Source organism: Chiloscyllium plagiosum, chromosome 38 (genome assembly GCF_004010195.1).
Source record: "Chiloscyllium plagiosum isolate BGI_BamShark_2017 chromosome 38, ASM401019v2, whole genome shotgun sequence".
Lineage (NCBI taxonomy): Eukaryota > Metazoa > Chordata > Chondrichthyes > Orectolobiformes > Hemiscylliidae > Chiloscyllium > Chiloscyllium plagiosum.
Window position 1 is genome coordinate 8,942,121 of NC_057747.1, and position 23,815 is coordinate 8,965,935.

The window sequence follows — 23,815 nt, forward strand, 5'->3', positions numbered from 1 at the left end:
CTCCCCCCTCTCCTCCCTGACCTATCACCTTCATCTCCTCCCCCACTGACCTATTGTACTCTATGCTACTCTCTCCCCACCCCCACCCTCCTCTAGCTTATCTCTCCACGCTTCAGGCTCTCTGCCTTTATTCCTGATGAAGGGCTTTTGCCCGAAACGTCGATTTTGCTGAAGCTCCTCGGATGCTGCCTGAACTGCTGTGCTCTTCCAGCACCATTGATCCAGAACCTTTCTTCATAGCTCAAATCCTCTATACCAGGCAACATCCTGGTAAACCTTTCCTGTAACCTCTCCAAAGTATCCACTTCCCTCTGGTAGAGTGGTGACCAGAACTGTATGCAATATTCCAAACTCACTACCTTTTGTGTGATAACACCTATCACTCTGTTGGAAAAAAATAATTGCCCCACATTGTCCTTTTTAAAACCTTCTCCCCTCACCTTGAAACAATGCCACCTAGTTTTGAAATTCCCTACCTTAGGGAAAAGACCTTGGCTGTTCACCCTATCCATGCTCCTCATGATTTTATAAACCTCTATACGGTCACCCCTCAGCCTCATACTCTCCAGTGGAAAAAGTCCCAGCCTATTTTTATAAATCAAACTCTCCATTACCAGCAACATCCTAGTGAAGCGCATTCTGAACCCTGTCCATTTTAATCATATCCTTCCTATAACAGGGTGACTATAACTCGGCATAGTATTCCAGAAGCAGTCTCACTAACATCCTGTACAACTTCAACATGACTCTACATGCCCTGTGATAACCTCTAACACTTTCCCTCTGACAGAAGTTAAAGCCCCGGGTTTGTAGAGTTCATCCCTCCCATTTCCTGCTGCTTCTGGGAAGTGGAAGAGAGGGTGGAACACAGAAAAATCACAATCACCAGAGAAGTGACACTTACTGCATTGTTGGAGCTAAGTGTTAACAAGCAATGAGTCCTGATGGACTTCATCCGAGGGTCTTAAAATAAGTGGCGAGTGAGATAGCTGATGCATTGGTTTAATCTTCCAAAACTCACTTTGTTTGGGAACTGTTGGATTGAGAGTTAGTAAACTCTTTGGGATTCTTTGCAACAGGATGATATAATTGCAAGTTGTTATAATAATATTTTGCAGCCTTGGATGCATATCAATACTCAGTGGTCGAAACCTTTTTTTGGCAGATTACAATGCCCCATACTGCTGCTGAGAGTGCACTGCTGCATCTCATGTTAAAGAGAACCCTTCCCTTTGCTTTTCAGACAGAAACATCAGCTGCTGCTTGACAGTAATCCTGATTACTGTTTTTGTTCCCTGACTGCTGTTTTTCTAGAGCAAATAAAGGAAGTTCTCAGCTCAGACGAGGAGATCCAGAGATTAGCAAGCGAGCTGTATCAGCAGAAGTCCGTGCTCATTATGGGCCGTGGTTATCATTATGCCACTTGCCTGGAGGGGGCGTTGGTGAGTAACGCTCAAGTTTCAGTCAGGGCCAATCGATTCTGCAGAGAGACAAATTCCACTGTGGGTAACACCTTTCAATAGCTCAGCTGAGTTGGTGTAATATCTATGTTAAAATCTCTGCCGTGATATTCTTAAGTCAGAGGACTTGTTAGTGTAGGTGTTGTCTTCAAGCCATGATAAAGATAATGCTGAAGAGCAGCAAATTTATTAAATGCCTTATTTTGTCCTCAGCTGATCACTAATAAGTATGTATTTCCTTTTACATGGTACTGTGAGGCTCTCTCAGTGTCACCGGTATACACCGTGGAAATGAACGCTTGGCTCTTTTTAAACTGGTACAATTACAATGTTTAAAAGGCATCTGGATGGCTACGTGAATAGAAAGGGTTGAGAGGGATATGGGCCTAATACAAGCAAATGGGACTAGGTCAGAATGGGATGTCAGCGAGTTAGACCGAAGGTTGTGTTTCTGAGCTGTATGACTCTATGACTATGTGTTGCAGAAAATTAAGGAGATTACTTTCATGCACTCGGAGGGAATCCTGGCCGGAGAGCTGAAGCACGGGCCCTTGGCACTGGTGGACCATCGGATGCCTGTCATCATGGTGGTCATGAGAGACCCCACCTTCGTCAAGTGTCAGAATGCATTGCAGCAAGTGGTGGCCCGTCAGGTAACGTTTGGTTTTGGTGGTTTGGTGGATACAGAGGGGGGCTGGCTGTGTGCTAGGGGCTCCAAGCTCTCCCAGCTAGGGAATTATTTTATTCATTCATGGGATGTGGGCATCGCTGGGAACGTGATTGCTGGCTCAATGCCAGGGACCTGGGTTCAATCCCACCTTGGGTGTCTTGTCTGTGAGGAGTTTGCACATTCTCCCCGTGTCTGCATGGCTTTCCTCCGGGTGCACTGGTTTCCTCCCACAGTCCAAAGATGTGCAGCTTAGGTGGATTGGCCATGAGCAATACAGGGTTTCAGGGTTGGGGTGAGTCTGGGTGGGACGCTCTTCAGAGGGTTAGTGTGGACTCAATGGGCTGAATGGCCTGCTTCCATACAGTAAGGAGTGTTTGATTCTTCTATTCTATGAATATTGCCAATCCCGAGAGGGCAGTTTGAGAGTCTGTGGGCCTGGAGTCACATGCAGGCCAGATTGGGTAAGGATGGTAGATTTCCTTCCTTGCTGGACCTTAGTACAGGGTTGTTCCTGTCAATGGTCAATCATCATTCGGACCTATATCTGAATTTTTATTGAATTCAAATTTCACCATCTGCTGTGCTGGGATTTGAACCTGGGTCCCCAGAACACTAGCTGAGTCTCTGGATTAATAATCGAGCAATAATGCCACTAACCCATCACCTCTCCGAAACTGCAGTGGTACACGTCACTCGGGTTGCTGTGGCAACATGGCATTTTTTAAGCTTGTAATCGGGAGCTGTGGATAGTGATGGCCGAGTTCTGATTACTTTCCATTATGTGTCTTTTCTGAGAATCTCTCATGCTCTTGCCATCCATTGTTGCCATGTGATTTGCAGGTTGATTCTCAATTTAGTTGGCCATGTTATGGAACGCCTCCCAGAAATCAGAGTTTATCACTAAGAGGCAGGGTTTTTACCCAAAATGCCTCTTGTTTGTTTAAAGCACAGGAAATGGCCTGTATGACCCTCAACGTGTTTATGACAACTGTGTAATGTTCACCCACCCAACATCCATATAAAATGAACAGATGGAAAGTCAGAGGTGCCTAAAGTTTACCACAATCCTCCCTCCAATCATTGACGTGCCTTGGCAACTTAGTGACTGATGTCAGAGCAGGACTTCAAAAATCTCTTCTTTGCTTGACTGCATGCGATCCAGGCATGTGGCAGCCAACAGTGAGCTCACACCATGCCAGAACCATTCACAAAGTCTGGAGAAGGAAAGACATTCGAGCCCTCCGTGATCTGTGTAAGCTTGCTCCCCATTCAGCAAAGATGGCTGAAACTGATCTGGTTTGTTCTGGCATTTCCATGGTCTGACTTGCCAAGTCCAAGAGAGGAGGCTCCGAGATGGAATTGCGATTTTAGTGACTGCAGCTGTCCAGGGGTTTTCCAACGATTGGATTTCTTTTCCTGAAATTTGTGTGGCTTTGTGTTTAACAAAACAAAGCAGTTGAGAGAGCAGATTCTGAGAGTGCCCTTGTCCCTTGTAATTTAGAGTCACAGTGTTAGCCAGGGCAGAAACAGACCTTTCGCTCCCACTCGTCCATGCTGACCTAATATCCTAAATTGATCTCGTCCCATTTGCCAGCATTTGGCCCATATCGCTGTAAACCCTTCCTATTCATGTACCAATCCAGATGCCTTTTAAATGTTGGAATTGTACCAGCCTCCACCACTTCCTCTGGCAGCTCATCCCATGCACGCACCACCCTCTGCATATAAAAGCTGCCTGTCAGGTCCCTTTCAAATATTTGCCCCCTCACCCCAAACTTATGCCTTCTAGTTTTGGTCATCCCTACCCTGGGGAAAAGACCTTTGTGATTCATCATATCCATGCCCCTCACGATTTTCTAAACCTCTACAGTCCTGTACAGCTGCAGGGTGACATCTGCAGCATAGAACACAGAAAATAGCAGCAGGGATAGGTGATTCTGCCATCTTGAGATCCTTTCTTTCCACTTTTCTTCACATGGCTTTCTTATCCCTTATAAGCGACATCCTCAATGATCCTTTAATTCGCGGTCAAATTCTCCCATAAACTCACCTTGATCTCCGACACTTCTACAGTGTTACAGATTCAACTTTGCACTCCCAGATCAAATCACATCTTCGCAATGTAGAATACAGAAAATAGCAGCAGGGATAGGTGATTCTGCCATCTTGAGATCCTTTCTTTCCACTTTTCTCCACATGGCTTTCTAATCCCTTATAAGCGACATCCTCAATGATCCTTTAATTCGCGGTCAAATTCTCCCATAAACTCACCTTGATCTCTGACACTTCTATAGTGTTACAGATTTGCACTCCCAGATCAAATCACATCTTCGCAATGTAGAATAAAGAAAATAGGAGCAGGGATTGGCCGATTCTGCCTCTTGAATCTGTACAACTACTTATCTGGATCATGGCTGATCTCCTACTGTCTCTCTAATGCCATCGCATCCTTCCGATAATGTGACGACACAATACTTTGCTATGCTCTCGCTAACATCTTACACAGTTCCTTCACAACCTTCCTGCTTTTCTATTCAGTGCCTCAGCATTCTGTTCCTTCAAAATTGCAGAGCTTAGGATAGCTGGTCAACATGGACAAGTTGGACCAAAGGGTCTGTTTCCATGCTGTATGATTCTGTGACTGTTCAAGACATGTATCCCACGTGCCTTCTTAATCACTCTATCTACCTGTCCTGCTGCCTCTAGGGTCAATGGATATGCATACCAAGATCCTGTAAATCCTCTACACTTTTTAGGGTCTGACTGTCCATCGTCCATGTATTCCCTCACCGTGTTTACTTCCGTGTCATTTGTGAACCTACTGATCAAACCTCCAACATTTCTCAGTATTCACGCATCATTCCACCTCAAACTAGCTTATCCTAAATGATACCCATTGAAGGTGCCCTGTGCTGTCTTGTGAGGGGTTGGGAGCTCCATGACTGTGAGACCCTACCTCCCATTGGACCTGTCACATGTCAACCCACAAGTTTATAGACACGTGTTGCTCTCATTTCCAGGCAGTAGGTTGCAGGAAATGTCTGTGGTTGTCCACATAGTGACAGTTTGTAGGGGGCTGTTGGAGGAACTGAGGTAGGGGGTGTAGTTGAAACAGATTTTGCCTGTCCTCGGATGCTGCCTGAATTGCTGTGCTCTTCCAGCACCACTGATCCAGAATCTGGTTTCCAGCATCTGCAGTCATTGTTTTTACCGTGTAGTTGAAACGTCCACCAGACAATGGTGGAAGTGTTCAGAAGGTGGCGCTGGAGAGACTGGGCAAGATGCGTTTCCTTTATTAGGAGGAGTGCGAGGGGGGGCGGGGAGTAGAATTATCAAAATTGATCAGGCACCGTGGACTTCAAAATCGGGGACAGTGTGCAGATTCCAGCCTCATGTAACCAATCTAGCAACGTCTTCGACTCCCAACAGCTGACTTTTGTGGGCAGTCATTAAGCCAAAGCCAGTTGCCTGAAAGGAGTTAACAATCTCTCAGGCTTGGATTTGCCCTATTGGAGCAACAGCTTAGAGATGTCAATGAGAAAGCTGAGCCACCAATCACATTGAGATACTCCCACAGACTGCAACTCTGTCACTAAAAGCACTGACTATCCTTCAGTTTTATTACATGACTTTAGATAGTGAAACGCTGATATTATCATATCATAAAAGTGTGGGTTGTTAAAAGTTATGGCACTTTACAGAATTGTTGCAGTGCAGAAAGAGGCCATTCAGCCTATCATGCCTGTGCTGGTTCTTGATACCTAGTGCTAATCTCCTGCCTTTACCCGATATCCCTCCACACCATCCACCCGTCCACTGCAAAGGATAATTTGACAGGCCTTGAGACCTGATTAAGAAGTAGGGATGAGTAGGCCATTCAGTAGGGTCATAGCTCAGCCGCACCTAATCTGAAATTAGGTTTTAGGATCAACGAGACTGCTTAGTAGAAATTATTAACTTAGAATGTTGTTTTAAAAACCCAGTTTTGACTTATTTGATCAGATATAATGTTTTCCAAGCTGCTTCTAACCAGACTGACAATGTGAAAGTAAAGGTTTATGTGACGTCAATGCTGCCTCAGGTTAGCAGTCTGGATGGACAACTGCAGAGTCTCCCCTGTTGGAATCCCATGGAATCACTGACAGCAGCTTCTGGATTTCCGTGTTATTCTGCATATGCGCTGACTCCCAAAGTTGTTGTCAGTTCCAGTCGAGCATTAACAGTGAATGCAGGTCAAAATCACCAGAGGTAAGGGGTCAGCCATTCAGGACTGAGATGAGGAAGAATTTCTTCCCTCAGAGAGTTGTGAACCTGTGGAATTCTCTCCCACAGGAAGCCGTTGGGGCCAGTTCATCAGATATATTCAAGAGGGAGCTGGACATGGCTCTTGCAGCTCAAGGGATCAAGGGGTATGGAGAGAATGTGAGAACAGGATACTGTAATTGTATGATCAGCCATGATGATATTGAATGGTCATACAGGCTCGAGGGGCCGAATGGTGTAATCCTGAACCTATTTTCTATGTTTCCATGTAAAATTCCGACCAGACCTGCTTTAATCCTTGACAGACCAGCCATCATTCTGCTGACTGGTGGTCAGTCCAGAACATTGGAATTAGAATAGAATAGGATCCCTACAGTGTGGAAACAGGCCCTTTGGCCCAACAAGTTCACACCGACCTTCCGAAGAGTAACCCACCCAGACCCATTTCCCTACCCTATTACTCTACATTGACCCCTGACTAATGCACCTAACCTACACATCCCTGAACACTATGAGCAATTTAACATGGCCAATCCACCTGTGCATCTTTGGAGGAAACCCACACGGACACAGGGAGAATGTGCAAGCTCCACACAGACAGTCGCCCAAGGCTGGAACCGAGCCTGGATCCCTGGCACTGTAAGGCAGCAGTGCTAACCACTGAGCCACCGTGCCGCCCCTAATTACCCAATGTGACATTGTATGTACCTTGATCATGTATGAATTAGCCAGGGTGAATTTACCCAGCACTTGTAGAGTCATCATCAAGTCATACAGCATGGAAACAGACCCTTTGGTCCAACCAGTCCATGCTGAACATAATCCCAAACCAAACTAGTTCCACCTGTCTGTTCTTGGTCCATATCCCTCTAAGCCTTTCCTATTCGTGTACTTATCCAAATGTCTTTTAAACATTGTAATTGTGCCCACATCCACCACTTCCTCTGGAAGTTCATTCCACACATAAACCACTCTCTGTGTAAAGAAAATAATTGCCCCTCATGTCTTTTTTTAAATCTCTCTCCTCTCACCTTAAAACTGTGCCCCCTCATGTTGAAATCTCCTATCCTAGGGAAAAGACGAGTACCATTAACTCGTACCAATAACCCCTTGTTATTTTATAAACTTCTGACAGTCTCAACCTCTTGCACTCCAGTGGCAAAATGTGAAAAAGGTGTCAGTGTTGGACTGGGGTGGGCAAGGTCAGAAGCTACACCACACCAGATTATAGTCCAGCCGGTTTATTTGAAATCACAAGCTTTCGGAGCGCTGCTCTTTCGTCAGGTGCAGTTTGGAGCAGCCCTCCAAAAGTTGGGATTTCAAATAAACCTGTTGGACTATCACCTCGTGTTGTGTGACTTCTGACCAATGAAGAAAAAGGTCCTAGTCTATCAGCCTTCCTTTATAGCTCAAACCTTCCATAGCCGGCAACATCCTGGTAAACCTGATTCATCTCCTAAATTGTTTTGCTATTCGTAACCTTGAAGATTTTGGGATGGTTCCTGTAATTGTGGAGTGTGAGCTGTTTCCTGGGATTGGGATCACAATCGGGAAAGGTGTGGCTGGTAGGACAGGCAGGGCAGGGATTGGGTGACGTTTACTCTGTAGTTTGTATTCCATAGGGGCGGCCCATCCTGATCTGTGAGAAGAACGATGAGGAGACGATGAAGAATGCTTACCGTGCGATCAAAGTTCCCCACACAGTGGATTGCCTGCAGGGAATCCTCAGTGTTATCCCTCTCCAGCTTCTCGCCTTCCACCTCGCTGTCCTCCGAGGCTATGACGTGAGTTGTTGCTTTACTCAAAATATAACACGCTATCGGTTCATGGAACGGATGAATAATCAAGAGACTTGTGGTTTTTTTTTTTGTTAGTTAACCTAATTTTCTAATGGACATATCATTTTCCACCTCTGGAGCAGGTGGGTCTTGAACCCCCTCGGGTGTCTCGGTTCCGGGAGTAGGGACACTACCACTGTACTGCAGGAGGGCCCCCCCGAGGAGGGTTTTTATCATGCTCAAAACTAGTAAAGATCACGTGTGACCCAAGAGTTAGCAAATTTTATCGCCAGTGTTGAAATATTTTAGGTCAGTTAGCTCAGCTCGTTGGACAGTTGATTTATGATGCAGAGTGACGTCAACAACATAGGTTCAATTCTCATGCTGGCTGCGGTTACCCTGGAAGCCCCACTTTCTCAACCACGCCCCTCACCTGGGGAGTGATAACCCTCGGGTTAAACTCGCCACCAATTGTCTCTGTCTAATGAGTGGGCAGCCTTAGATCCTCTTGGGAGTTTCCCACCTTAACACTTGGCTTCAGTGATGGAAGTTTGGCTGTAACTCTGGGGGCTAGTCCAGCTCCAACACTGGAGCAGAATGGATCCCAATGTGCTTCGGGTTGGGCTCTGAGCAAGTAATTAACAGCAGCCCATATGAAGGTGGCTGCAGAAGTGAAGCATTCCCTCAAGCAGGGATCAGGAAGAGCTGAAACAGCATCGTTCGCTTTGCCTTAGAGATTTGAAGTGCAGAGTTTTCCTCAAAGAAAAATAAGTCTTGAATCTCTCTTGTGTAAACAAAATCTCCCACGCATTGTAAAGACACTTGTGGCCTGGCAAGTACACTCTCTGAAGGAAGGCTGGCTTCGAATGATTCACTCGAAGGCTCACATTCTGAATGTTTTTTTAAAATCTTTTTTACATGAGTGATCCAAGCCTGGTGGTTTTCCTCTCACACACCTCTCTTCCAACACCTTTTACCCTCTCCAGGTGGACGACAACAAGCGACTGAGGAAGATTGAAGCAGATTACGTGCCGATGTGAGATGGCGCGTGATTTGTGAGTCAGCGCGATGGCTAGAGACTGTATCCACTGTTTGGAGGCCGTGTTCGCCTTACTGGGAGCAATGTTCACAGACAACGCACAGTTTACTCTTAGTTTGTATTTTTGGGCAACAGGAATTCTTTGGTCAACAAAAATAATGAAACTATCCGGGAATACACTGGCCTCAATCATATGGGGCGCGGAATAATTTTCTAGTCTATTATTTTCTAATGCTTAGGGCATTTTTAAAGCTCTTTCATACCAAATTGTTTAGCCACTGTAGCAGAAGCAGTATTTTTTGAAAACTTCATTGACATGGTGGTGATTTTTGTGAGACTAACGCAAATGTGCGGCTGGGAAATGGAATTTGTGTCTGTGTCAGCTCTCTCGACTTAAATTTGTTGCCAGATCTTTGTGTTAATTCCATGCTTTGCCACTGCTGTTTACTTTTCCCACTGAGGAGTGCGGGAGACCTCGAGTGATAGTTGAATAAACTTGGGAATGCTGAAATGCTGAAATCATGGAGATGTGCAGCACGGAAACAGGTCCTTCAGTCCCAGACGTCCATGCCAACCAGATATCCTCAATTAATCCAGTCCTATTTGCCAGCGTTTTGCACTTAAGAGGTCCTTGATGAAATTTGGACCCTGGACAGAGGGTGTCAATCTCCTCCAGTCAATGCAGACTTTATCTGTGCAGGAAAACCGTGGGGAGCACAAGTGCAGCGTTATCGATAATGTGCTACTGCCTGTAAGGCATCAAACCGGGAGACTGGATTCATAAAGCTGCCTCCTCATTCTAACTCTTTGCCCCTAGGATCATTGCATGATGTAACTGCCAGGTTTCTCTGTAGGTTTAAAAATCCTTATCTTCTTGACCTACATTTATGCTGATTTTGGGTCCCTCTTGCTGTCTGCTGCCTGAACAGTGAAAAGCATGCTGCATTATATACAGGATTTGGAGATGCCAGGATTTGGAGTGTTGGACTGGGGTGTACAAAGTTAAAAATCACACACCACCAGGTTATAGTCCAACAGGTTTATTTGGACAATCGGGTGGTTGATGAAGGAGCAGCGCTCCGAAAGCTAGTGCTTCCACTTAAACCTGTTGGACTATAACCTGGTGTTGTGGGATTTTTAGCATTATATCCAGATTATTCTTTGGAAACTAATCCACACGGGACTTTTAATAGATATTCCTTTGCTTGTGCCACTGCCTTATTCAATGTACTAACCTTTAACCCCTCTTCCCTCTTCCTTTTGGGCAGCATGGTGGCTCAGTGGTTAGCATTGCTGCCTCACAGTGCCAGGGACCTGAGTTCAATTCCCACATTAGGTGACTGTGTGTGTAAAGTTTGCACATTCTTCCTGTGTCTGTGTGGGTTTTGTCTGGGTGCTCTGGTTTCCTCCCACAATCTAAAATATGTGCTGGCAAGGTGAATTGGCCATGCTAAATTGCCTATAGTGTTAGGTGCGTTAGTCAGGGGTAGATATAGTGCAGGAGAATGGGTCTGTGTGGGTTACTCTTCGGATGATCGGGGTGGGTCGAAGGGCCTGTTTCCATACTACAGGGAATCTAATCTAAAGAAGGTAATTTGAATTTTATACAATTTCATTTCTCTTTGCTCTGTTACCATCGTAGTGGCAGATAAGTGACTGCTTCCTAACTCTGACTTCCCTGAAAGAAGCCAGAAGAATTATCTCACAGCCTGAATAATTGAGAGATTCCTAACTAACAAATAATATGTTGATCACTAAATCATCATTGCTGTGACTGCTGGACAGACTTCCTTGCTTTGGGCAGGGGAGCAGGGACAGTGCCATGAGAATGTTGGTCTTCATCTCTATTAGTTACCTCACGACCTGTCTAATCTCTCCATCTCCCTCAGCTATTTCTCTTCCTCTTCCATTTGGCCTGGGAGTGGGTGCCCCCAACCTCCCCAGTGCTTGGTGATACATTGCACAAGGAATCACCCTTCTGTTTGCTGATTATCCACTGGTTGGTCCACTGCCCTCGTCAGTCATTTTGAGTGGGAGCTTGGACCCTGGTTAATGTTTCCTCTCCCACTCCTCCCCCCCCCCCCCCCCCCCCCCCCCCACCGGATTAAGCATTCATTTTCTCCACCATAGAATCCCGACAGTGTGGAAGGAGGCAATTTGGCCCATTGTGTCTACACTGACCCTCCAAGGAGTGTGCCACTCAGACCCAGCCCACCCTCTACCCTATCCCTATCTCACCCCGCGTTTACCCTGGCTAACCCACCTAGTCTGCACGTCCCTGGACACACTCTGGGCAATTTAGCCTGGCCAATCCACCCCAACCTGCGTGCCTTTGTCCCACCAAGCAGAGAAGAACATCCGAAGTGGGTGCAAGCACCGTGGCCTGCAAGTTTTCCTTCATATCACACTGCGTCCTGAATGAATGTGGATCACCATTCCTTCACTGTCGCTGGGTGAGAATCCTGGAACACCCGTCCCATCAGCACTGTGGCCCTATCTGCACCAGATAGGCTGGGGTGGGTGGAGAACACCACCATCTCCTCAAGGGTAAGCTGGGATCCGTAATCAATTCCTGCCTTACGATGCCCACAGCACAGGGATGAATACATTATAAAAGAAATACAGTTGTTGAGTTTTCTACCTTTTTAAACCATTTTGAGTTCCTTTTTTTCCACTTTACTCCACCTGGCTTTCTAATCTCTGCAATTCGTTCCTCGCTTTCTTTTATCTTTTTTTAAGAGAGTCAGTGCCCTAAACTGAGGAGATTCTAAATCTTTTGGATTTATTTTTCTTTTTCTCTTCCACCCCCCCCCCCACACACACACACACACACTACCGCCTGACTGCAGTAGTGCTTATATTTTCCCCAGCACCCATGTTGTGTGTGTGCAGGTGTAGGACACAGTGAAAATCAACAGGTTTACAAACCTTTATTCATTTTCCACCACTCGCACTCTCTTATAAGGAACGTGCTCACCAGCCCTTTAATTTGGGGTCAAATTCTCTCATAAACTCACCCCGATCTCCAACAGTTCTACAGTGTTAACAGACTCAACTTTGCCCTCCCTGATCATGGGGCGGCACGGTGGCTCAGTGGTTAGCACTGACCAGGGATCCAGGTTCAATTCCAGCCTCGGGCAACTGTCTGTGTGGAGTTTGCACATTCTCCCTGTGTCTGCGTGGGTTTCTTCCAGGTGCTCCGGTTTCCTCCCACAGTCCAAAGATGTGCAGGTCCGGTGAATTGGCCGTGCTAAATTGCCCATAGTGTCAGGTGCATTAGTCAGAGGGAAATGAGTCTGGGTGGGTTGCTTTTCGGAGGGTCAGTGTGGACTGGTTGGGCCGAAGGGCCTGTTGCCACACTGTAGGGATTCTAAAATATTGCATCTTCACAACATGGTACACGGTGTACCATGTAACATGGTGACAATGCAAATTAATAAGCTTCTGAAAAGGCTCTGTCCCTTCTCTGGAGTGCTGGAACTCTGGAGTCAATTTGGATATTTTACGTAGAGTGGTGAATTAGTTAAACTGCCTCTGATGTGCATTAAGGACATGAATTTTACATGTGGCACGTCACTTCAGTAAAAAGGAAACTGATTTTTTTTTGCTGGTTGCAGCATGACAGAGAATGGTGGAAGTCTCTAGGTTTTCTGCCTCTATCACTGCTTATTCCTTTGCAGCTGAGGGCATGGGGATGGGTTGTCTTTTTGTGCTTTGAAGCAAATGAGACTTGCTGGTGCACAACAACAGGGACAGCAAGTCTGAAATACAGTGTGCGGTGCCTACAAACAAAACCAGGGAGTGCCAACAGGCTTTGCATAGAGTCTCCGGTTTCTGAGAGTAAAGTATTGCGTGAGGCCTATCAAGCAACTTCCTCTCCCAGAAATACATCCTGGTTTGCTTGCTCTTATATTTTAATTCATCTTCGGAAAGGGTTCTCAATTCATCGATAGAATCATTGGGTTATAAGGAGCATGGAGTCACTCCTTGACTAGAACATTTGTTGGCTACTTTTGAACTTTAATTTTTCTCCCTTTATGGAGGGGGTTAATGCCAATACACTTGAACTTACATTTGCCTAAATCCACCAAGTTTGAGAGCGGGGAGCAGCTGACAGGGAGCAAATGGGTGCATTGCAGACAGAACTGTAAAGGAGGTGGGTTTCTCGACAAAGTGGATGGCTTTGTAAGTCTCAATTTAAATAAAGCTTTAGAATCTGCCCACCAAGTGTTTGGTTTTCCTTTTTGAAGTTGTTATATATTATTCAAAGCTCGAAGACACCAGATGGAGAACACTGATACCTGGGCTGGATGCTGGTGAAAACAGAATCACATCATTGGAGCGATGCATCGTGTTACCAAAATCTAATGGGAGTTTGATTCCTGGACCACGTGTGTGATTTAGAGACTCCCGACTATATTTTGGGAGCTGTGTCCTCTATCTATTGGATACAATGCAACAACCTGCCTGGGTTTGTTAGTCAGCACTTCCTAAACGTATTAGCTCCACCAATAAAGAGAAGGGAGGCAGGTATTTTTCAGATCCTGAATGGCCTTGTCAAGATGGAAGTGATGTTTCCTGTTGTTGGTAATTCCAGAAAACCTACTTAACAGAAGGATGGGAATTTAGAATGAAAGGTTTCCTTTTTAGGATAAAGGTGAAGAGAATTGCCTTTTGTTCTCTCTGGAGAGGAATTTACCATCTTTGAAGGTGGGGGATCCTTAAGTATGTTTAAGGCAGAGCTAGATTCCTGATTGGAAGGGCAATTGAGACGTATTGAACTGGATGGGCACGTGGAGTTTGAAACACCAGCAGATCAGCCATGATCATTTTCAATGGCACAGAGGACTTGAGAGATTGAGTGGTCTATATTTCCCAGGCAACTAAGAATAGGTAATAAATGCAAGGCTTAACAATGACACCACATCCTGGGAATGAATTAAAATAACTTTTCCCCAGTTAGAGGTTTCCCACTGTCAAAAATTGCTCAACCCCTCAACTCTTTCAAATAAAAGTTACTTGTCAGCAATTTGTCATGTGCATTATGATTTTCTTCCCCTTCACCTCAATACTTTATGTAGCATTGAGAGTAACTTTCCAGTCTATCTCTGATCCAGAGCTAAATCGACCCTGGCCCAGGGTTGAAGAGCAATCATTCTTGTGTGTCCCTTTGCTTTCCCTGGGGAGAAAAGGCAGGAAGATGGAGTTGATGGTTGTCCAATCAGCCCTGATCTTGTTGAGTGGTGGAGCAGACTTGACGGGCAGAACGGCCGACCTCTGCTCCTATATCTTAAACATTCTGGTCCAACCTGCTCAAAGATTGTCTCTTCCTTATGAGTTTCTGTTGAGCAGCGGCTGGAAAGGAATGGGTTTGACCTTTCCCGAAAGGTTGGTCTGTTTTACCGGCCTATCCTTAGACTGCAACCACTTGCAACAGCTGCCATTCTGGTGCCAATTTAATGTACTGAAGTTCGCTTCCCGAAAGGGCATTAAACAATACAGACATGTCCTCACCTGTCTCCATGTCCATTGGAGTCAGGAGATATGCACATCATAATCACGAGCCTGTTATCTTGGAATTCAGTTTAACAACATCTGGAAACGTAGAGAAAACATGGGAGCACAGAAAAGCAGATGAGACTTGGGGCTGTTTTACTTAAGAAGAGACTGAGGGATGTCTTGATAGTTTGTTTTTTTAAATTAATTAATGGGATAGATGTGCTTCCATTTGTAAAGAGTCCAAAACTCTGGGCAAAGTATTAGGTCGTCAGTAATAAATCCGATTAGTAGTTTGAGATAATCTACTTCAAGCAAAAGAAATGTGAAACTTAGCACTTGAAGTGGAAGGTGGATGCATTTATCTTTCCATTCTTGAGATGTGGGCATCATTGGCTAGGCCAGCATTTCTTTCCCATCCCTAATTGCCCCTGAAGAAGGTGGTGGTGAGCTGCCATCTTGAACCATGACAGTTGATGCTGTGTCGGTAGACCCTGTTAGGGAGTGAATTCCAGGATATTGACCCACTGAAGGAACAGTGATAAATTTCCAAGTCAATGGCTTGGAGGGGAGCTTGCAGGGGGTGATGTTTCCATGTATCTCCTGCCCATGTCCTTCTGGATGGTAGAGGGCACAGGTTTGGAGCCCTTAGTGAGTTGCTTCAGTGTGTCTTGAAGATGGTACGCACTGCTGCCACTGAACATGAATGATTGAAGGAAGGCCAATCAAATGGGTCTGTTTCCCCTGGATGGTGTCCAGTTTCTTCAATGTTGTTGGAGCTGCACTCATCCAGGTAAGTGGGGATCCATCTGTTCACAGCATCTGGGAAATAATAAAGGGATAGAAAGATATTTGCTTGGAATGCTAAGCGAGGAAAGGTTCCAATGGAGCATCGACACTGCCGAGACCTGACTAGTTTGTTTCTGTCCTGTAAAATTCCGCTTTGTGTAAATTCCTCTTTTCCATATAACACTGAGGGTTCTCTGTAATGTGTCTCTTCCATGACAAAAACATAACAGTGCATTATATCAAGCATGTGGTGTCCTGTATGCAGTAAGGAGCTGAAAGGACATGATATAATGTTATCGCTGCATGAGGTGTGTCGGTTAGTGGATGTGGTAATTAGGTGAGAAAGGGTTTGGTGAGAGACACATCCTAATTAGTGGTTGCAACTGTTTTAAAATGGTTTATATATTTTTACATGGAACGCAAGACATAATCAGAAAAAGTGGGGAGAGTGCTGAGCAGAGGAAGAAAGGTATGGCAGCTAGCTTTTCTACAGGATATTTAATATAGCGTGTTTACCGAGGATGCTTTATAAACCGAGCCTGCCACTGAGAGAAGAGAGAAAGGGGTGAGTCACAAGGCTAGTGTCAGAGGTAGTGAGAGTTTTCATTAAAACACAGGAACAAAAGATTCCATTTGACTCATCTTGACTATGTTGGCTCTTACAGCTCATACGCAGTGCCTATGTCTGTCACCCGATTGAGTTCCTGATCCTTGACTATCTGTTCAATTCCCTTTTAGAATTATTTAAGAAACAAATTTCTACCCTCTTTACCTTTTACAATGAGCCGAATGGCCTCTTGACCCAGTGTAGTAATTCTACAATTTTTGACCCAGGGACACTGAAAGAGTAGTGATGTAGTTAAAGTCAGGATGAAGAGCTACTTGATATGGCAAATGGAGAACAGCACATAAATTTCAGCAAGACGTTCAATAAGGTTCCCCACAGTAGGCTATTATACGAAATGCGGAGGAATGGGATTGTGGGAGACATAGCAGTTTGGATCAGTAATTGGCTTGCTGAAAGAAAACAGAGGGTTGTAGTTGATGGAACATGTTCATCTTGGTGTCCAGTTACTGCAAGGGTCGGTGTTGGGTCCATTGCTGTTCATCATTTTTATAAATGACCTGGATGAGGGCTGAGAAGGGTGGGTTAGTAAATTTGCAGGCGACACTAAGGTTGGTGGAGTTGTGGATAGTGACGAACGATGTAGTAGGTTGCAGAGAGACATAGATAGGATGCAGAGCTAGGCTGAGAGGTGGCAAATGGAGTTTAATGTGGACAAGTGTGAGGTGATACACTTTGGCCAGAGTAATCGGAATGCGAAGTACTGGGCTAATGGTAGGATTCTTGGGACTGCAAATGAGCAGAGAGATCTCAGTGTCCATGTACACAGATCCCTGAAAGTTGCCACCCAGATTGACAGGGTTGTTAAGAAGGCTCTCTGCCTGTATTCCTGATGAAGGGCTTTTGCCAGAAATGTCGATTTTACTGCTCCTCGGATGCTGCCTGAACTGCTGTGCTCTTCCAGCACCACTATTCCAGCATCTGCAGTCATTGTTTTTACCTATACAGTGTTTCGGCCTTTATTAATAGAGGGATTGAGTTCCGGAACCAGGAGGTTATGCTGCAGCTGTACAAAGCTCTGGTACGGCCACACTTGGAGTATTGTGTACAGTTCTGGTCACCGCATTATAAGAAGGATGTGGAAGCTTTGGAAAGGGTGCAGAGGAGATTTACTAGGATGTTGCCTGGTATGGAAGGAATGTCTTACAAGGAAAGGCTGAGGGCCTTGAGGCTGTTCTCGTTAGAGAGAAGAAGGTTGAGAGGTGACTTAATAGAGACATACAAGATAATCAGAGGGTTAGATAGGGTGGACAGGGACAGCCTTTTTCCAAGTATGGGAACGGCAAACACGAGGGGACACACTTTAAACTGAGGGGAGATAGGTATAAGACAGATGTCAGAGGTAGTTTCTTTACTCAGAGAGTAGTAAGAGTATGGAATGCTTTGCCTGCAACGGTGGTAGATTCACCAAGTTTAAGTGCATTTAAGTCATCATTGGACAGACAAATGGACATACATGGAATAGTGTAGGTGGGATGGGCATCAGATTAGTATGAGAGGGCGGTGCAACATCAAGGGCCGAAGAGCCTGTACTGCGCTGTTATGTTCTATGTTCTAAATAGACCCTTCAGTCTAACTAGTCCCTGCAGACCAGATGCCCCAATCTGCCCTAATTCCATTTGCCAGCATTTGGCCCATATCCCTCTAAATGGTTCCTATTCATGTATTCATTCAGATGCCTTTTAAATATAGGTATTGACATTGTACCAGTCTCTACCACTTCCTCTGGCAGCTCATTCCATACATGCATCATTCTCTGTGTGAGAAAGGTACCCTTTAGGTCCTTTTTAAATCTTTCCCCTCTCACCTTAAACCTGTGCCCTCTAATTTTGGATATCCCCCACCCTGGGGAAAAAGACCTTGTCTATTTACCCTATCCATGCCCATCATGATTTTATAAACCTATAAAGTAATCCCTCAGTCTTTGACACTCCAGGGAAAATAGTCCCAGTTTATTCAGCCTCTTCCTATAATTCAAACACTCCAGTGCTGGCAACGTCCTTGTAAACCTTTCCTGCACCCTCTCAAGTTTAACAACATCTTTCCTACAGCAGGGAGACCAGAATTGAATGCCGTATTCCAAAAGTGGCCTAACCAGTGTCCTGTACGGCTGCAACGTGGCCTCCCATACTCAATGCTCTGACCAATGAAGGCAACCATACCAAGTAGCCAGGAGTGGATGGTGGATAATGATGTAGCAGTTGTAGACGAGCCAGTGTGGATGTGAGAAGATGGCACAAGATGGCTTCAGGGTCTTCTGGTGGGAGTAGCTACCAGCAGCAGTAGAGCAGGAGGTAGCGTAACTATGGGAGACCACTGGAGTAACGGAAAAATGGCAAAGGCATAGTTAAATGTTCCAGTGGCAGATGGATTGAGGGTATGGTGATATTAGGGCTGCTAGAAACTAGACAGTCTTTAAGATAGCCAAGGTATGGGGTTTGGAAGCTCAGCTCGAGGTTGAGTGCATGCCAAGGTTGCAAGCAGTCTGGTTCAGCAGGAGACAGTGGCCAAGCCCCAGGAAATTGCTTTTACCACAGAAAAGATAATAAAAGAAAATACAAGCCCTCCCAGTGCTCCAATGATTGCAACTTCTCCTGAGGGACTGGTTGGAAACATATCTAGAAATTGAATCAGGTAAAGTACATAATTATGTACTTGTTTGGCAAAAACAGCCTTCCCAGCAATATTCATCGTCGCTGCCTTACAGATTTATAATCTGATCACTGGAAAGTTGTACAGGTTTTTTTTTAAGAAGTGAATGCCAGCCTTTCTTTTTTCTCTCATGTACTTTCCCGCACACTCTCTCAGTCCTGTGCCCTGGTCTGCATTTCCTCTTTTCTCAATGTGAGCCTGTTTATAGGTCCCTCCCTCACTCCACTGTCTAGGGCAGTTTCTAACCCAGCACACTGCAACTGACTCAGTAAGCCTTTCTGCAACTCTTTGCCAACTTTCTCCTTAAAATTCCAGCTTCTCAACCAAACTCTTTAAACCTCTCTCTCTCTCTCTCTCCTCATTGTCGGCTGATCCTCTTTTCGAATGCTGTGGAATACTCCTGTAAAAAGACATGCACATAAATTATTGAAGTGGATGAGGTCAGGAAGCAAACAGAAAAACACTGAGATGCAAGAGAAAGGGAGGGACACTGTCTCATAAATAGAGGAGGGAGAATTAGTGACAAAATGACCACAACATCAGATCTTTTTACACTCAGGATACCCTGGAAGGCCATCTGAATTTTGTAAATTGCTCTCTTGGTCTATTCAGTCATCTGATGGTCATCTTAGATGAAAAGCACAGCCAAAGATGATTGACCTTATCTCCTCACCCCTCCTGTTCCCCCTCACTCTCTTTTTAAGCAATTATTAACTCTCTCATAATGCATCCTCTGTGTAGCATGCTTGTGCTATGTTTGAGCCCAGGTGTCCCTGGAGAAGGAACATGCAATATCTACCAACTCCCCCCAAGCTGCTCAGGGAGAAGTGGGCACTACAGGGAGTGGAGTGCTTTATTTCCTCATCCAACTCTATTTTGATTTAATCCTTGGCCTTCCCTTCACTGTTTGACCACGCAGCATTTCCCCTTGAGAAGGGCACTGCTTGTCACTGGCGTTTCCTTTCTTCCTGTTGGTGGAAACTGAATAAAAATTGGTATACCCGTTGTCTTTCACTGTGTCTCACACCTGCACACACACACACGCAACATGGGTGCTGGGGGAAATATAAGTATCACCGCTGTTAGGCCAAAGTGTGGGGGAGAAGAGAAAAAGAAAATGTAGCATTCTTGTTGCAATATCCATGTGTTGCTAATCATGGCTCATGTTGCGATAGACACCCAGGTTTCTCAGCATGTTTCCGGTAGAATTAAATGGTCAGTGATGCCAGTTGAGGATGAGCTGGACCTTTTAAGAAGGATCTTGATAAATAGCTGGGAAAAGGACAAATAGTCACAGGAACAGGTTACCCCCAGGAAGGTAGTCGAATACTTCTATGGGGGCTGCAAAATGTTTCTTCTGCTGGGGGTTGGCTACTGTCTGAAGGCAATCAAAGACTGGGAGTGAAAAAAGATAAATATTTGACAGTCGCTGGCTTTGAGGAACTCACCTACAGAATTGTTCCTTGAGAGTTTAAAACGAGCGATCGAGTCTATGGGCTGATAAATTGTACAAGTGCTGTGGAAAGCACACAGTGATGGACAGATTGCTTATTTTTCTGTTCCAGTTTTGCGTCCTTGGCTTTTCATTCCGTTGTCCGACAAACACCTATTTTAGCTTTTTGATAAAAGATCCAAATATTTATTTTCTTAAACTGTGACTTTAAACATGGAGTTTGCAACAGGGAATCCATTTATAAATAATCTCTGACTGTAATTGTTTTATCACAACCTCTGATCTGTCTAATGAAGAGAGTCAAAAATAACTCGCAGTACAGCAACTGTTCACTGTTTAAGGAAAATGCAGCAGCGATTTGTTCTTCAAAGGTAGAGAAAGTGCTTTCTTGCATCATGCTACATTGCAGTGCCCAGTTTTCATATCATTATAGAGTTCAGATTCTGACATTGACAACTGTTAGAAGCGAGTCTGAACTACATCAACACTCTCGGAGGGTATCTGAATGTTTGGATGGCATGATGGCTTAGTGGTTAGCACTGCTGCCTCTCAGCACCAGGGTCCTGGGTTTGATTCCACTCTTGGGTGACTGCAAACTTCACACATTCCCTGTGTAGGTTTCCTCTGGGAGCTCTGGTTTCCACCCGCAGTCCAAAGATGTGCAGGTGAGGTGGATTAGCTATGGGAAATGTAGGCTTATAGGGTATGGGGGTGGGTCTGGGTAGGATGCTCTTTGGATGGTTGGTGTGGGCCGAATGGCCTGCTTCTACATTGTAGGGATTCTATGAATGTATCCAACAAAACTCAATCCAGCAAATGCTGGTTTATTCAATCGTAACATAATATGAAGTGAGGGGATGGGAGATTAGTCAAAGGAGTTTAGAAAGCATCTAGCAAGCTTTGTTCTGTGGAATGGGAGCCTTCGTGTGAGAATGGAGATTACGTTGGTCTGGATGTATCATTGCTGTCCTGCCCTTGGACTATCTCCAGGGGTTTTTTTTGAGATTGCCCACAACCTACATGCTAACACTATTAAACTGAAGCAGGGATGAGGAGCATTGGCCTAATTTGCCCTTAGATAGGAGAGACGATTCAGATGCTGGCATCATCCTCATTACTGATGAAGGACTCCGGCCTGAAACATTGATTTTCCTGCTCCTCGGATGCTGCCTGACCTGCTGTGCTTTTCCAGCACCACTCTAATCTTGACTCTGATCTCCAGCATCTCCAGTCCTCACTTTTGCCTTCATGGTAACAACACTGAGTTAGTAATCCAGAGATCGGGGTAATGCTTTGGGACCAAAAGTTCAAATCCCCCCCATGGCAGCTGACGGAATATACGTTTTTAAAAAAACGTAATAAATCTGGAATTGAAAGTTAGTTGCAACGACGGTGACCGTGATGCAATCAAAAAGTGAAGTCACCATAGTCTTACCAGGCCATCGGCCTGCCCTCTCATTAGAGATAACTGGTGATGGTTTAACCTGAGGGTCATCATGTCTCAGGTGAGGGGAGAGTTTCAGAAGGTGTGACCTTTATGGTGACAGCAGCCGTTATGAGAATTGAATCCATGCTGTTGACATCATTATGTACTTAGAGACAAGAAAGCTGCAGATACTGGAATCCAAAGTAGACAGGCAGGAGGCTGGAAGAACACAACAAGCCAGGCGTTTCAGGTGTAACCCTTCACCAGGACGTCTTCCTGTACTTGGTCGTGAGTCATTATTTACTTGGCACCAACCCATTGAGGGAAAAGTGAGGACTGCTGATGCTGGAAACCAGAGTTTAGATTAGAGTGGTGCTGGAAAAGCACAGCAGGTCAGGCAGCATCCGAGGAGCAGGAAAGTCGACGTTTCGGACAAAAGCCTTTCATCACCTTGATTAGATTAGATTAGATTAGATTGATGAAGGGCTTTTGCCCAAAACGTCGATTTTCCTGCTTCTCGGATGCTGCCTGACCTGCTGTGCTTTTCCAGCACCACTCTAATCTAAAATCCAACCCATTGAGCTAACTGACTGTTCGCTTTAAAAGCTCATCCACTTCACTATTACCCTTCATGGAAGGAACTCTGCCATACATACCCGGTCTGACCTACATGCGACTCCAGACCAACAAAAAAAAAATCTCTTAACCGCCCTCTGAAATGATGTTGCAAGCCACTCTGTTTTAGGGCAATTAGAGTTAGGCAACAAGTACCAGTGACACCCTTGTCCAGTTAATTAATAGAGAAAAACTCTGGGAGACATCAGTTGGATCTGTATAGCTGACCATTAACTTTGGTGCATGTTCACATTCCAGTCATTAGGGGTGACACTTCCAGATTACTGCAGATGAGATGTAGTCTTTTTTTTCTCTCTGTAATTCTTGTTTTTGTGCTCCAGGCTGTTTTAACTGCCAACTAACTACTACAGGAACGGCTTGTTGTTTGTGCAACTCTTTTATAAATACCAAAAGCTGCATTGTTTTGGGGTTTCATTTCCAAACTGGTTCACCAATGTTGCAATGGTCCGGGTGAGGACTGGATGTGAGTGTGGTATAATTAGATTGTTTTGGCAAATCGAGGGATGTCTAGACAGTGGAGGTATAAATCGAGGGATCAAGTCAAATGATCTTTCTAAAGTGAACACATTGACACAAGTTGTAGAGTCATGTCTCATTAAAAATTACAAAATTAAATACTTTTGATGAATTGGGCCCGTCTTCATAGTCTGACTCAGATTAATCTGTAATCGAAAGAGAAAAGTTTCAGCCCGGCCCATAAGCATATTAATTGAATAATAGTTTTAATAAATAAGATGTCTGAAGATATAATAGATTTTTTGTGGTAGAAAAGGAAACAGTGTTGGTTGAATATAAACCTCATCCTCCCAAACTTGCTGTGTTATTCCATTAGTTTCTTGTGAAAAATTCCAATTCGGCAGGATAAATACAAGACGGATGTTCCTGATGACCCGAGACTCCAGACTCAAAGGGCCATAGTTTAATGATACAGAGTAGGCCATTTAGGACTGAGAATCATAGAATCCCTACAATGTGGAAGCAGGCCATTCGGCCCAGCCAGTCCACACCAACCCTCCTAACAGAATCCCATCCAGACCCTACCCACTACCGTATCCCAGTAACCTTGCATTTCCCCTGGTTAACCCAACTAACCTTGAGAGTATGGTGCTTGAAAAGCACCGCAAGTCAAGCAGCATCCGAGGAGCAGGAGAGTCGACATTTTGAGCATAAGCCCTTCATCAGGGCTTAATTCCTGATGAAGGGTATTTGCCCGAAAAGTCGATTCTCCTGCTCCTCCGATGCAGCCTGACCTACTGTGCTTTTCCAGCACCACACACTCTTGACTCTGATCTCCAACATCTGCAGTCCTCACTTTCGCCTAATCCAACTAACCTGCAGATCCCTGGGCACTTAGCATGGCCCATCCACGTAACCCACTATTACCCTTTGTATGGTTACTGGCTTGCACTTAGTAATTTGATGATTTTTTTAGGTGGTTCGAATCACCCCCAGATCCCTGGTTCTGACACCGGACTTGTTTCAGGAACGTGAAATGAAGAAGGCAGTAGTCAGGTGTTTCAGGGCAAAA

The 23,815-nt window shown here is 45.0% G+C and overlaps 1 protein-coding gene across 1 annotated transcript in view; it reads left to right on the forward strand.

Annotated features, from left to right (window-relative positions):
- The window catches only part of LOC122541799 (glutamine--fructose-6-phosphate aminotransferase [isomerizing] 1-like), an 86,887-nt gene extending 76,690 nt beyond the window's left edge, over positions 1 to 10,197 (forward strand). The window contains exons 16-19 of the mRNA XM_043678794.1: positions 1,315 to 1,442; positions 1,946 to 2,113; positions 8,016 to 8,177; positions 9,158 to 10,197. Coding sequence (XP_043534729.1) covers positions 1,315 to 1,442; positions 1,946 to 2,113; positions 8,016 to 8,177; positions 9,158 to 9,211 — 512 coding nt within the window. The 3' untranslated portion in view covers positions 9,212 to 10,197. The remainder of the gene's footprint in view (positions 1 to 1,314; positions 1,443 to 1,945; positions 2,114 to 8,015; positions 8,178 to 9,157) is intronic.
- The last annotated feature ends 13,618 nt before the right edge of the window (positions 10,198 to 23,815 follow it).